The sequence below is a fragment of the Pinus tabuliformis genome, chromosome 6 (genome assembly GCF_031772625.1).
Source record: "Pinus tabuliformis cultivar Carrire ecotype Pingquan chromosome 6, CPIR1, whole genome shotgun sequence".
Taxonomy (NCBI): Eukaryota; Viridiplantae; Streptophyta; class Pinopsida; order Pinales; family Pinaceae; genus Pinus; species Pinus tabuliformis.
In genome coordinates, this window is record NC_142292.1 from 105,393,646 (window position 1) to 105,407,487 (window position 13,842).

Here is a 13,842-nt window from a genome sequence, read left to right on the forward strand (position 1 = left end):
CAAAACAACTCCTCATGTCTCAAAAGTGTTTGTCCGTTTGTCAATCAATTATATATATATAAATGAAAGAGGAAAGGCCTCAAAACTATTCAGGATGAGCCCCAACCATAACTTTTATAAATTTTGAAATGCAATTTATATACCGTACTTGAACTTATCCCCATTTCAAATTCCATGGATGGGAAAACTACCTGGTAACTAAACCTACCCATTGAAAATATACATTGGTGTTTAATGTCAATGATAACAATTAAACCCTTATTCGCAAACCAATGTTAATGTGAATAGTCCCACTCGGGTTTCGGTCCTCCCACCACACAATATTAGTGCTAACAGTCCAATTTTCATTACAAATTAACGTTATCAACGAATAAAAAATTGGAAAATCCTATTTCCACCACTATAGGATCATTAATGCGTTCTTACATGCGCGGGAGATAGACGTTTATAACTAGATAATAAAAATAAAAACGGCGCGTTACCCCTGCGCGTGTTATAAAAGTCTATCTCCCGTGCATGTAAGAGCGCATTAATGATCCTATAGTGGTGGAAATAGGATTTTCCTAAAAAATTCATGGCCAGTATTAATGCTAACAGTCCAATTTTTATTCCAAATTAAAGTTATCAAAGAATCAAAAGTTTATGGCCAGATTTATGGTAGATGGAAATTATAAATGCAATGAGGAAGCCGTATTTAATGATAATGATTATCAATAAATTAAATGCGATCGATATTTGTTTAAAAGTATTTAATTATTAATTTACATGTTTATTTTATTTTATAAGAATAATGTGATATTTTACGGGGAATTATGACAAATGTAGTGAACTATTATTGATTTATTGTATGGTGGTTATTATTTATTTATTTTTACGCCGTAAGGTGTTCCCCTCTGAAATCAACCTCCCCAATTGCCTTTCTGTCATAATCTTGACCATTAGATGCCTTGTTAGACGATTAAATGTTTTTCCACCGTTAGATGTTATCAAGGCAATTAAATCGGTTTAGTGGCTCCACTAGGTGCATCTAACCCTGAGACTGTTCATTACCTGTAACAACTCGGTTCTCGGTTCGGTGGCTCCGCTGGGTGCATCTAACCCTAAGCCTTTTCATTAACAGAAATAACTCAGTTGTTCGATGCCAAGCTCTGTGAAAAAGCTCTGCAAAACCCTAACTCATCTAGGGTGTTCGATGCCATGCTCTGTGAAAACGCTCTGCAAAACCCTAACTCAGCTAGGGTTGCCTCCTGGGTGGCAGTTATTGCCTCTTGGCCACGACGTTGCAGTGAACCGGTCTATGCGTCTTGCCTATCCACTGCTACTACCAACTACTGCTACCGAATACCATCCAGAATCCAGTTTCACAGGGTGCAAGTAAGCTTAATTTTTGTTGATGGGTTAGCCGTCTTGTAGCGATTTACACATTAGGTATCTGAACATTCTTTTGTTTTCTTGTTTTCTTTAATCTGGTAATTCTCTGTTTCTTTTCCTGCCTGCAGGTCCTGGGGTTGTTCTGCAATTCAAGGACTTCCAGCACCGAGGAAAGCACTTCCCATTTCTTCTTTTTCAAATACCTGTCTCTGGAACACCGCCGAGTTGGGTTGCAAACTCACAAGCCCTGCCGATGACAGGGCCTATGCACTCTGTCCATGCTTCAGGGGAATCTTCAAGTAGGAGCTCACCGTCAATCTCAAACTAGGAAATAATGCAGAAGAGGATTCCAAAAGTCATCAAATTTTATTTTGCATTCCAAAATCCATCAATTTCCAGTAAATTTGTCGCGGTAGTGGATCCAAGCATTTTTCATTGGTAAGATGGATGGATTTTGTGCTCAGTAGGTCGGCCGTCTCCGTCCATGGCTTTTAAAATGTTCAATCAAAGTTCTTCCTCTACGACAATATAATGTGGATTCATATTTGAAGAAGAGGATTTTCTCAATGGTTTATAGCTTTGCTGGAGATTGGCGAGAGGAGGATTCGAACCGGCGTCAAAGGATCCATTTATATCGGCCGCTGTCCAGGTATTTTTGAGAGATTCTGTAAAGTTTTTGAAAGTCAGGTGGCCTGATTTATGTTTTGGAGGAAAATTTTGCTCAAATCTTAGATCCGGCGATTCGATCTTCATTTCAAGATGGAAGCTGTACTCTTGTATTTATAGATGTGCGATGTATAGGATTATTTAGTGAAATTTTATCTTTTTTATTGGAGATCCGTGTTCTGCTTTTTGATAATGGATTTTGTTGCATTTTTAAAATCTTGCAGAGATTTTGTTTGCTTTAATTTCAAGCGAGGATATTGTCATCTTTCTCATATGTTTTGGATATCTTCTCTGATTTAGCTGTTATTTGGGTTACGTAGGTTTGGATTTTTTTGAAATTTTGCAATTGATATACCTAATTGAGCTGAAACCCCAGCTGTGGAGGATATTCGCCGGTAATTTGTGGCCTTTGACGTCGGCTACTTTTATAACAGGGTTTAATCCGTGTCTTTGAGGTCCCCGGCATCGCTTCTCGTGGAGAGATTTGGCTGGTGGTGTTCCAGGGCGGTGAAATCGGCAAGTTTGCCGTTAGCCATACATTTTGTCATTATTTGGGGAATTTAGACCGTGAAAAGTGCAGTAGGGAGATTAGGTCCCGTTGGTAGAAATTTTTTTTTTTTAGAGCTTGAATTGCCTTTTTTGAGATCAAACCTTTGTTAAGGTTAATTGTGCTTTTTGAGATTTGTGAATGGCTCCAAGTAAGCTAAGGAAAGCTCTTGGTGCTGTGAAGGACCAGACGAGTATTAGTATAGCAAAGGTTGCAAGCAACAATGCGCCGGATCTGGATGCTGCCATTGTAATGGCAACAAGTCATGATGAAGTACCTATAGATGAAAAATATGTGTATGAAATTTTTCACCTCACCTCTTATTCCAGGGGTTATGTTAGTGCTTGTGTCCACAGTCTGTCCAAGAGGATCAACAAAACGCACAATTGGATAGTGGCAATGAAGGCGCTGATGCTCATTCATAGGCTATTTCAGGACGGTGATCCAAGTTTTGAGCGGGAAGTTCTTCAGGGAATGAGGCGTGGTGCACGCCTGCTCAATCTGTCTGATTTTAGAGATGATTCACACTCAAATGCTTGGGACTATTCCGCATTTGTACGCACATATGCCCTGTATCTCGATGAAAGATCAGTTGATTTGTCAAAATGAACTCGTGTTGTTGCTCATTTCTACACTGCTGTAGTGAGTGCCATGGTTGCTATATGATGTGAACTTACCGATTATGATAGACTTGCAACCATCTATGCTGCAAAAATGAAGTATATTCTTCATTTCTGAAAACATGTACAGCCTAGATAACTACCACCATGGTCTACATAGAAGGACAAGCTGCTTATTTGGAAGAAATCAACCCTTAATTATAGCAACGCCTTCAATCTGGATAAATTAGGTAGTGCACTTTCAAGAAATCATAAGTAGCATATTGAACACCTAAAACGCCAAGAACCTGGACTGGTGGTCTGCCGAGTAATCCAACTGCTTTATTGTTGGTAGACTTCTTGTATTAAATCACAAGGTGGAACTCCTACAAATAAGCTTTGCACTGCAGATGGACTTGCTGTTAAAGTTTGAACTGAGGGTTCAGGAGCTGGAAAAGTCTGTGATCTGTATGCAAGATTGTTTCGTTTCCAGCAAAATAGCATTGCAGAAGAGGAAGGGATTTGCGATTGAGATACACACCTGATAGCAGAATTGTGGGGTACCCACTCCAAATGATGATGATTACCCACTCTATGGTTGACCCATTTTTCTTGTTTCAGCACTGCAAATTTCTCATTCACTCAGTCATATCTCAATCGTGAAAGAAATGGCAAAGATGAATAATGAAGGAAAAGGTCCTATATAAGATTCAAATTTAATTTGAGATGCATGGATTATGGGAAAACCCATGGACTTGGATTTTCATATCCTGGAGACTGTTGCTCTATTTGCCACTGTACTAATAACAGCATGTATCTTACAGGTTTGAACTTTGGACTCTGGCCCCCTATTGCAATGTTATGATATCCAGAAACTTATTTCATTCATCATTTGTCGTAGGTGATAATAGACAAATCTAGACTCATTAGATTCATCATAACCCCCTGATTTGTAAAGAATCCAAAGGTTAAGATAGCTGTATGTTTATTTTTTGTTATAGCATTTAAATACATGTCCACTCTGCTTTTATTTGTATCATGTAATTGATTTTTGTACAGGATGGAACTTCAAACTACATGAAGGGTTTAGTGCTGCTGCTCTGTTACTTTGTCATTGGATCGTGCTTCTTTCTGTTGCAAACACCGCTCACAAAGGGTAGGGATTTGGTTTGAGGTATTATCAATATCTTAATCAAATGATTTGCAATATGGGTTTCTTCATTTCTAATACATTTATTTAATACATTGTGTGCAGGACATCGTCATCACCATCATGCTGTAAACACTCCAATCCTGGATAAAAGAGTTGTGACAAAAACAAATCCCATGCCTGCTAAACAGGCAAGTTCTACCAATTAAAATATGTCCTTATCACTTCGAAACCCACTGCTCATTTAAATAAATAGATATTTGCCTAATATGAAATAGAAATCTCATTTCGTCTGTGACATTGAAATTTTTCGCTAATATTATGCAAATGTGCGTTTCACAGTTCTAGAAATGGATAAGGAGACAGGAAATTGGCGTATGGTTCTGGCAAATGGGCATAGTTTTCATACGTGTGGAATGAGAAATCCTCTCCTTCACACTGAGTATTTCAATAAAGCAATCCGAAGTATTCTTTTTATTAAAAAACCGCTGTTGCAAGATTTATAGTTTGTTCTTTGTACAGTCATGGCTCCACAGAACTTTGTAGTTTGTTCTTTGTACCGTCATGGCTCCGACAAACCCATGATGTTCACCTTTTTCGGGAAAAATAAAGATGCTGGCATATTGTTCGTTCTGTTGTTTCTGTTAGGGATCAAAACAACGCCTCATGTCTCAAAAGTGTTTGTCCGTTTGTCAATCAATTATATATATATAAATGAAAGAGGAAAGGCCTCAAAACTATTCAGGATGAGCCCCAACCATAACTTTTATAAATTTTGAAATGAAATTTATATACCGTACTTGAACTTATCCCCATTTCAAATTCCATGGATGGGAAAACTACCTGGTAACTAAACCTACCCATTGAAAATATACATTGGTGTTTAATGTCAATGATAACAATTAAACCCTTATTCGCAAACCAATGCTAATGTGAATAGTCCCACTCGGGTTTCGGTCCTCCCACCACACAATATTAGTGCTAACAGTCCAATTTTCATTACAAACTAACGTTATCAACGAATAAAAAATTGGAAAATCCTATTTCCACCACTATAGGATCATTAATGCGTTCTTACATGCGCGGGAGATAGACGTTTATAACTAGATAATAAAAATAAAAACGGCGCGTTACCCCTGCGCGTGTTATAAAAGTCTATCTCCCGCGCATGTAAGAGCGCATTAATGATCCTATAGTGGTGGAAATAGGATTTTCCTAAAAAATTCATGGCCAGTATTAATGCTAACAGTCCAATTTTCATTCCAAATTAAAGTTATCAACGAATCAAAAGTTCATGGCCAGATTTATGGTAGATGGAAATTATAAATGCAATGAGGAAGCCGTATTTAATGATAATGATTATCAATAAATTAAATGCGATCGATATTTGTTTAAAAGTATTTAATTATTAATTTACATGTTTATTTTATTTTATAAGAATAATGTGATATTTTACCGGGAATTATGACAAATGTAGTGAACTATTATTGATTTATTGTATGGTGGTTATTATTTATTTATTTTTACGCCGTAAGGCGTTCCCCTCTGAAATCAACCTCCCCAATTGCCTTTCTGTCATAATCTTGACCATTAGATGCGTTGTTAGACGATTAAATGTTTTTCCACCGTTAGATGCTATCAAGGCAATTAAATCGGTTCAGTGGCTCCACTAGGTGCATCTAACCCTGAGACTGTTCATTACCTGTAACAACTCGGTTCTCGGTTCGGTGGCTCCGCTGGGTGCATCTAACCCTAAGCCTTTTCATTAACAGAAATAACTCAGTTGTTCGATGCCAAGCTCTGTGAAAAAGCTCTGCAAAACCCTAACTCATCTAGGGTGTTCGATGCCATGCTCTGTGAAAACGCTCTGCAAAACCCTAACTCAGCTAGGGTTGCCTCTTGGGTGGCAGTTATTGCCTCTTGGCCACGACGTTGCAGTGAACCGGTCTATGCGTCTTGCCTATCCACTGCTACTGCCAACTACTGCTACCGAATACCATCCAGAATCCAGTTTCACAGGGTGCAAGTAAGCTTAATTTTTGTTGATGGGTTAGCCGTCTTGTAGCGATTTACACATTAGGTATCTGAACATTCTTTTTTTTTCTTGTTTTCTTTAATCTGGTAATTCTCTGTTTCTTTTCCTGCCTGCAGGTCCTGGGGTTGTTCTGCAATTCAAGGACTTCCAGCACCGAGGAAAGCACTTCCCATTTCTTCTTTTTCAAATACCTGTCTCTGGAACACCGCCGAGTTGGGTTGCAAACTCACAAGCCCTGCCGATGACAGGGCCTATGCAATCTGCCCATGCTTCAGGGGCATCTTCAAGTAGGAGCTCACCGTCAATCTCAGACTATGAAATAATGCAGAAGAGGATTCCAAAAATCATCAAATTTTATTTTGCATTCCAAAATCCATCAATTTCCAGCAAATTTGTCGCGGTAGTGGATCCAAGCATTTTTCATTGGTAAGATGGATGGATTTTGTGCTCTGTAGGTCGGCCGTCTCCGTCCATGGCTTTTAAAATGTTCAATCAAAGTTCTTCCTCTACGACAATATAATGTGGATTCATATTTGAAGAAGAGGATTTTCTCAATGGTTTATAGCTTTGCTGGAGATTGGCGAGAGGAGGATTCGAACCGGCGTCAAAGGATCCATTTATATCGGCCGCTGTCCAGGTATTTTTGAGAGATTCTGTAAAGTTTTTGAAAGTCAGGTGGCCTGATTTATGTTTTGGAGGAAAATTTTGCTCAAATCTTAGATCCGGCGATTCGATCTTCATTTCAAGATGGAAGCTGTACTCTTGTATTTATAGATGTGCGATGTATAGGATTATTTAGTGAAATTTTATCTTTTTTATTGGAGATCCGTGTTCTGCTTTTTGATAATGGATTTTGTTGCATTTTTAAAATCTTGCATAGATTTTGTTTGCTTTAATTTCAAGCGAGGATATTGTCATCTTTCTCATATGTTTTGGATATCTTCTCTGATTTAGCTGTTATTTGGGTTACGTAGGTTTGGATTTTTTTGAAATTTTGCAATTGATATACCTAATTGAGCTGAAACCCCGGCTGTGGAGGATATTCGTCGGTAATTTGTGGCCTTTGACGTCGGCTACTTTTATAACAGGGTTTAATCCGTGTCTTTGACGTCCCCGGCATCGCTTCTCGTGGAGAGATTTGGCTGGTGGTGTTCCAGGGCGGTAAATCGGCAAGTTTGCCGTTAGCCATACATTTTGTCATTATTTGGGGAATTTAGACCGTGAAAAGTGCAGTAGGGAGATTAGGTCCTGTTGGTAGAATTTATTTTTTTTTAGAGCTTGAATTGCCTTTTTTGAGATCAAACCTTTGTTAAGGTTAATTGTGCTTTTTGAGATTTGTGAATGGCTCCAAGTAAGCTAAGGAAAGCTCTTGGTGCTGTGAAGGACCAGACGAGTATTAGTATAGCAAAGGTTGCAAGCAACAATGCGTCGGATCTGGATGCTGCCATTGTAATGGCAACAAGTCATGATGAAGTACCTATAGATGAAAAATATGTGTATGAAATTTTTCACCTCACCTCTTATTCCAGGGGTTATGTTAGTGCTTGTGTCCACAGTCTGTCCAAGAGGATCAGCAAAACGCACAATTGGATAGTGGCAATGAAGGCGCTGATGCTCATTCATAGGCTATTTCAGGACGGTGATCCAAGTTTTGAGCGGGAAGTTCTTCAGGGAATGAGGCGTGGTGCACGCCTGCTCAATCTGTCTGATTTTAGAGATGATTCACACTCAAATGCTTGGGACTATTCCGCATTTGTACGCACATATGCCCTGTATCTCGATGAAAGATCAGTTGATTTGTCAAAATGAACTCGTGTTGTTGCTCATTTCTACACTGCTGTAGTGAGTGCCATGGTTGCTATATGATGTGAACTTACCGATTATGATAGACTTGCAACCATCTATGCTGCAAAAATGAAGTATATTCTTCATTTATGAAAACATGTACAGCCTACATAACTACCACCATGGTCTACATAGAAGGACAAGCTGCTTATTTGGCAGAAATCAACCCTTAATTATAGCAACGCCTTCAATCTGGATAAATTAGGTAGTGCACTTTCAAGAAATCATAAGTAGCATATTGAACACCTAAAACGCCAAGAACCTGGACTGGTGGTCTGCCGAGAAATCCAACTGCTTTATTGTTGGTAGACTTCTTGTATTAAATCACAAGGTGGAACTCCTACAAATAAGCTTTGCACTGCAGATGGACTTGCTGTTAAAGTTTGAACTGAGGGTTCAGGAGCTGGAAAAGTCTGTGATCTGTATGCAAGATTGTTTCGTTTCTAGCAAAATAGCATTGCAGAAGAGGAAGGGATTTGCGATTGAGATACACACCTGATAGCAGAATTGTGGGGTACCCACTCCAAATGATGATGATTACCAACTCTATGGTTGACCCATTTTTCTTGTTTCAGCACTGCAAATTTCTCATTCACTCAGTCATATCTCAATCGTGAAAGAAATGGCAAAGATGAATAATGAAGGAAAAGGTCCTATATAAGATTCAAATTTAATTTGAGATGCATGGAATTAATTTGCATAAGGGAAGAGAAATGGTAGAGAAGAACAGAGCAAACCCTAAAAAAAAATAAAAAAATCAGAGCAAAGAGTAATGACTAACCCAAGCCAGGAAAAAATATAGTTGACAGAAAAAGAATGTCCAAAGAAGAGTGCAAAATAAGTCTACAATACCAGTTACCATGTGACGGAGAACGCTGATATTAAAGAATTAAAAATTCCATTGACCATATGGACAACTTTGCTTCACCATATTTTTAGAGTTGTTTGCAACAGGTGATGATCAAGATCTAGTATCCTCCTCTATCGCATAAAAACACACATACTCTGACATCCATGTAAACACACCAAAAACTCAAAAGGGAGTAGTTGCGTTGTTTTCCAACCTGTGGCTACTCGCCCATTTCCTCTTTTTCAAATACCTGTCTCTAGAACATCGCCGAGTTGGGTTGCAGACTCACAAGCCCCACCGATGACAGGTCCTATGCAATCTTCCCATGCTTCAAGGGCATCTTCCAGAGGTATTGAAAATTGATTCTTATCTATGTTATGTCGTTTTCTAGACTAACTATCTGAGAGCATTACAGTATGCAAGAAAAATTGTGACATTGTATTCTTTAGTTCAGGATTCTAGTAATTTATTTCAGGATTGTAGTAAAACATGTGGTTCTAATGAATTTTTTTGTCACTTCGTTCTGTTCCCAGATACTATCCCTTTGATAGAGGATAGTTTTTGTCCTTGGAAAACCTTTACAGTTTGCTAGCTGTTGTATGTATATCTACTGTTCAAGTAATAGTATGCAGTTTTTATTATATATTTATATATTTGCTTTATCATTGTTCCAACTACGGGCAGTAACTTAACATTTGTTTGTCATGATGTGGTGATTTGTTAGAGTAGAATTTGGAAAGGATACAACTCTGTGCCACATTATCTTTTGTTGACACATTCTTTTTCCATCTCTGCGGCCTTTGTATGACAGATCAATTGATTTGTCAAAATGAACTTGTGTTGTTGCTCATTTCTATACTGCTGTAGTGAGTGCCATGGTTTCTATATGATGTGAACTTACCGAGTATGATAGACTTGCAACCATCTATGCTGCAAAAATGAAGTATATTCTTCTCATGAAAGAAATGGCAAAGATGAATAATGAAGGAAAAGGTCCTATATGAGATTCAAATTTAATTTGAGATGCATGGAATTACTTTGCATAAAGGAAGAGAAATGGCAAAGAAGAACAGAGCAAACCCTCAAAAAAATAAAAAAAATCAGAGCAAAGAGAAATGGCTAACCCAAGCCAGGGAAAAATATAGTAGACAGAAAAGAATGTCCAAAGCAGAGCGCGAAATAAGCCTACAATACCAGTTACCATGTGAAAAAGAACGTTGATATTAAAAATTCCATTGACCATATTGACAACTTTGCTTCACCATATTTTTAGAGTTGTGATGATCAAGATCTAGTATCCTCCTCAATCGCATAAAAGCACACATTGACATCCATGTGAACACACCAAAAACTCAAAAGGGAGTAGCTGCGTTGTTTTCCAACCTGTGGCTACTCACCCATTTCCTCTTTTTCAAATACCTGTCAATCAAACAACGATCTGCCAAAAGGTTGAGATAAACCCCTCCCAGTGCGGATGGGTTGTAGCTAAGTTGATGGCGATCTTTTCTTGCCAACAACCCTTCTCCCACCCACAATGGAATCACATGGTTGGCATGAATAATTTGGTGTTCTGCAAATGTTGCAGCCATGCATAGAAAGAATAATTGCAAATGAATAGTCTCCTTACCTAGTGCATCGTAACTCAAGCTTAGACAAGCATCGAGGCTATGGTCATTTCGCAGTCTCTGAGCGGTCCATTTCCACTGTAGTGGATCAATACACCCTGCCTTTGTCCTCCCTACAACTTTTAGTGCCTGGGGAAGCTCACAGTTAATTCATGGGATAAATCTATGCTTTATCTATGCTTTATCTTCTTTTCAATGACCATTTAAATTTATGCCTTACGGCGTTTCCTTTGCAACATCTGATGCAAATGCTAGTATTTAATGTTTTTCCTGGAAAGACTTCAACTGTAGAACTACCAAACTCTTCCATTGAGAAGAGAGACATCTGTCTAGAGGAAAGATATTCAATATCTGCATCTAACTGGAATTGTGAAGAGTCATATTCTAAAGGTGCCTCAAAATTTTCTAATGTATTTAGAATTTGACTGTCCTCACTGATTTCAGAGATGGTTAGAACAGGTTGAAGAGTATCCTCATCATCAATCCACTCATCTTCTCCTATTTCTGTTATTGCTTTTGCGGGAGGATACAAGTTGAATTTCTTGGTAGAATTACCATCTGATATATACATGTCTCCCGACCTACAACTTATGAAAGCATCAGCTGTGGCCAGCCAAGGTCTTCCTAGAATAAGAGGATGTCCTCCTAGATTGTTCTTGGGAGTTAAAATCATAAAATCAACTGGATATTCCCAAGAGTCTAGTGAGACTGGAATGTCTTCCAATACACCATCAGGTTTAATGATTGATCTGTCTGCAAGTTGCAGCAAAGTAGGTGTAAAGAGAAGGTTAGGAAGTTTTAACTGATCCATGGTCTGTCTACTCATAATGTTGATAGCGGCTCCTAAGTCAATCAAGGTATTTGGGATTTCAACCCCATTAATGTGAGTTTTAACAATAGGGCTACCGGGATCTACATATTTTTGCATGGTAATTTTACCCATCATAATGTCTGCAATTTTTCCAACTAGATGTATCCTTTTTGTGTCTCTGGTTCTTTTTATTGTTTTTTTCAAACTCATCTCCTTTATTGTCTTTGCTAGAATGGGAATCTCCTTAATGGCTGTTAACAAGGGAATCTTGATACAGACATTTTTCAATTCATCTAGAAAGCTATAGTCAGGCAACCAAATCTGCTTCTCTACTCCCTTATCAATTTGCAATCTTTCAGGAAAAGGAGGAATAGCTGAAGATGTGGGTTGCTCTACTAAGGGAGTTGATTCTTTTTCTTTTTCTTTAATGCTTGGGTTTTGAAGGGATACTTCAGAACCCTTATTGGCTTTGAGAGATTCTTCCTCAGAAATGCTTGGTTGTTGAGCACTTGTAGAAGGTTGGTCTAGGATTCTACCTGATCTGAGTTGGACCTCATTGAGAGGGACAACCATATAGGTAGGGAATGGTTGACCTTCCATCACATAAGCATTTTGAGGATTCCTATTATTGGGGTTTGGTTGAGGTTGAGAGGGAAGTTGATTTGGCCTCTGCTGAGATTGTAACAAGAGTTGAGAATTTTGATTTTGTGGAGGAGGTTGTTGTTGTTGAGGGAATGGTAATGACAGTTGTTGACCTTGATTTGGAAGTTGGGGAGCTTGCTGATTCTGAAAGGATTGAGGATATTGATAGAATTGGGCAAATCTCCCATAAGGATTTTGCATTTGCATGCTTTGCAACCATGCTTGGAAAGGATTTTGTGGTTGTGACCAAGGTTGTTGCCAAGGATTCCAATTTGGTGGGGGCTGGAAATTCATAGAGTTGTTAAACCCTTGATTTTGCTGCCCCTGCCAAGGTCTTCTTGCAACAAAACAAAGAGATTCAAGCGTACTTGGATCTTCTTGAAAGACTGCTTTGAGGCCAGGGATTGAAGGACATTCCTTGGTCTCATGAGTTTCTGAGCAAATTACACAGGTTTCCACAACTTGTGCTTCCAAGGGACATTCCCTTAAAGCATGCTTCTTTCTACACTTCGGGCAAAAGATGGTCATAGCCTCGGCTTCTGCTTTTTGTTTATTCTGAATCTTAAGGGTATCAATTTGTTCACTAAGACTCCCTAAGATGTCAGTTTTAAATTCATCTAGCATATTACCGATTTCAGCCCTACTCACTGATCCTGTTGCAGATTTATTTGCCCTAAGGAGAGAAGGATCTCTAGGCCCTTTTTGAGTTTTTGATTTGCCTCTTGAGAGATGGGTACATAGTTCTGCTATATCACTGAGAGGAAGTTGAGAAATATCCCCTTTCCCCATCATGTTTAAGATATCTATCCATTCATCCCTAATGGCTTTTAATAATAGGGCTTTTAAGGTCTCTTCATCCAAGGTGCTCATTTTTGCTCTTTTTAAATTATATTGAAATCTCTCAAGTAAATCTTCTAAGCTCTCATCTTCTTTTTGCATCATTTTAAAAACCTCATCCTTATGATTAGTAGGCATACAATAGTCCAAATACCTATCCAAAAAGGTTTGTTTCATTTCATCCCAGGTCCTAATGGACTGAGTAAGTAACCCCATGAACCATTTCAAAGCTTGATCTTTTAATGTTGATGGGAACAGTTTGAGTTTCTGAGTATCATCCAGATAGTCATAAGTTCGACACACAACTTCAAATTCAAACAAGAATGTTTCAGGGTCCTCAGTTCTTAATCCATGAAAATTTGGGAGAACGGATGGTGATATGTTTTTCATGGTGGCTCGGGAGTCCTCATCAACAATGGGAAACCCAAATGTGTTATCCCCATCTCTATTTCCTCCAATGGGACCTCTACCTCCTCCATTATTATTGTTATTTCCTCCTCCTCCTCTACCTCTACCTCCTCCTTCTTCTTCTGCCATGATGATTCTCCTAGGGATTTCAAAATCTTCTGGTTCTTCTACAAAGGGTGAATGAGAAGAGATTTCTCCTTCCTCTTCAGGTGAGTCTATTTCTTCAATTACAATTGGTTGTCTGGTAGGAGAAAGAGAAGAGTCTCTTCCTAGTTCAAACTCAATAGAAGGTATAGGAGAGTCAACTCTTGGCTCTTGAATTTCAGGACTAGGAGTTTCGGTTGGAGATAAGGGAGGTATCTCTTGTCTATCTCTTGAAGCAGATGGACTTGTAAAAATTGAACTTCGAGCTCTAGCTAAAAACCTTCCCCTAGAATCTCTAGCTCTATGCATGTC

At 38.6% G+C, this 13,842-nt stretch overlaps 2 protein-coding genes, 1 long non-coding RNA gene and 2 pseudogenes across 6 annotated transcripts; all 5 read left to right on the forward strand.

The window, feature by feature from the left end:
• The first annotated feature begins 1,010 nt into the window (after positions 1–1,010).
• Positions 1,011–1,600, forward strand: LOC149257489 (uncharacterized). Its single transcript, XR_016245959.1, has 2 exons — positions 1,011–1,374; positions 1,500–1,600. It is a non-coding gene; the product is annotated as an uncharacterized LOC149257489 (long non-coding RNA).
• A 1,125-nt stretch (positions 1,601–2,725) lies between these two features.
• Positions 2,726–3,193, forward strand: LOC149257490 (putative clathrin assembly protein At2g25430 pseudogene; annotated as a pseudogene).
• On the forward strand, positions 2,937–4,966 carry LOC149257491 (vacuolar cation/proton exchanger 1a-like). 2 transcript variants are annotated; one of them, XM_089414384.1, is made up of 4 exons: positions 2,937–4,007; positions 4,267–4,339; positions 4,439–4,524; positions 4,676–4,966. In XM_089414384.1, the coding sequence occupies exons 1-4, from the start codon at positions 3,921–3,923 to the stop codon at positions 4,679–4,681; spliced, it is 252 nt and encodes an 83-aa protein (XP_089270510.1). In that variant the 5' UTR covers positions 2,937–3,920; the 3' UTR covers positions 4,682–4,966. The 2 variants fall into 2 exon arrangements, with proteins under 2 accessions (XP_089270510.1, XP_089270507.1); XM_089414381.1 differs by having other exon boundaries at positions 2,939–4,007; positions 4,243–4,339.
• Positions 4,967–5,760: 794 nt separating this feature from the next.
• Positions 5,761–7,516, forward strand: LOC149257492 (uncharacterized). 3 transcript variants are annotated; one of them, XR_016256753.1, is made up of 3 exons: positions 5,761–6,359; positions 6,485–7,005; positions 7,457–7,516. XR_016256753.1 is itself a non-coding variant. In XM_089414375.1 (2 exons), exons 1-2 carry the CDS (start codon positions 6,124–6,126, stop codon positions 6,657–6,659), a joined length of 411 nt encoding a protein of 136 aa, XP_089270501.1. In that variant the 5' UTR covers positions 5,761–6,123; the 3' UTR covers positions 6,660–7,128. The 3 variants fall into 3 exon arrangements, 1 of the variants encoding a protein (XP_089270501.1); XR_016256752.1 differs by lacking the exon at positions 7,457–7,516 and adding an exon at positions 7,343–7,418; XM_089414375.1 differs by lacking the exon at positions 7,457–7,516 and having other exon boundaries at positions 6,485–7,128.
• A 193-nt stretch (positions 7,517–7,709) lies between these two features.
• Positions 7,710–8,177, forward strand: LOC149257493 (putative clathrin assembly protein At2g25430 pseudogene; annotated as a pseudogene).
• The last annotated feature ends 5,665 nt before the right edge of the window (positions 8,178–13,842 follow it).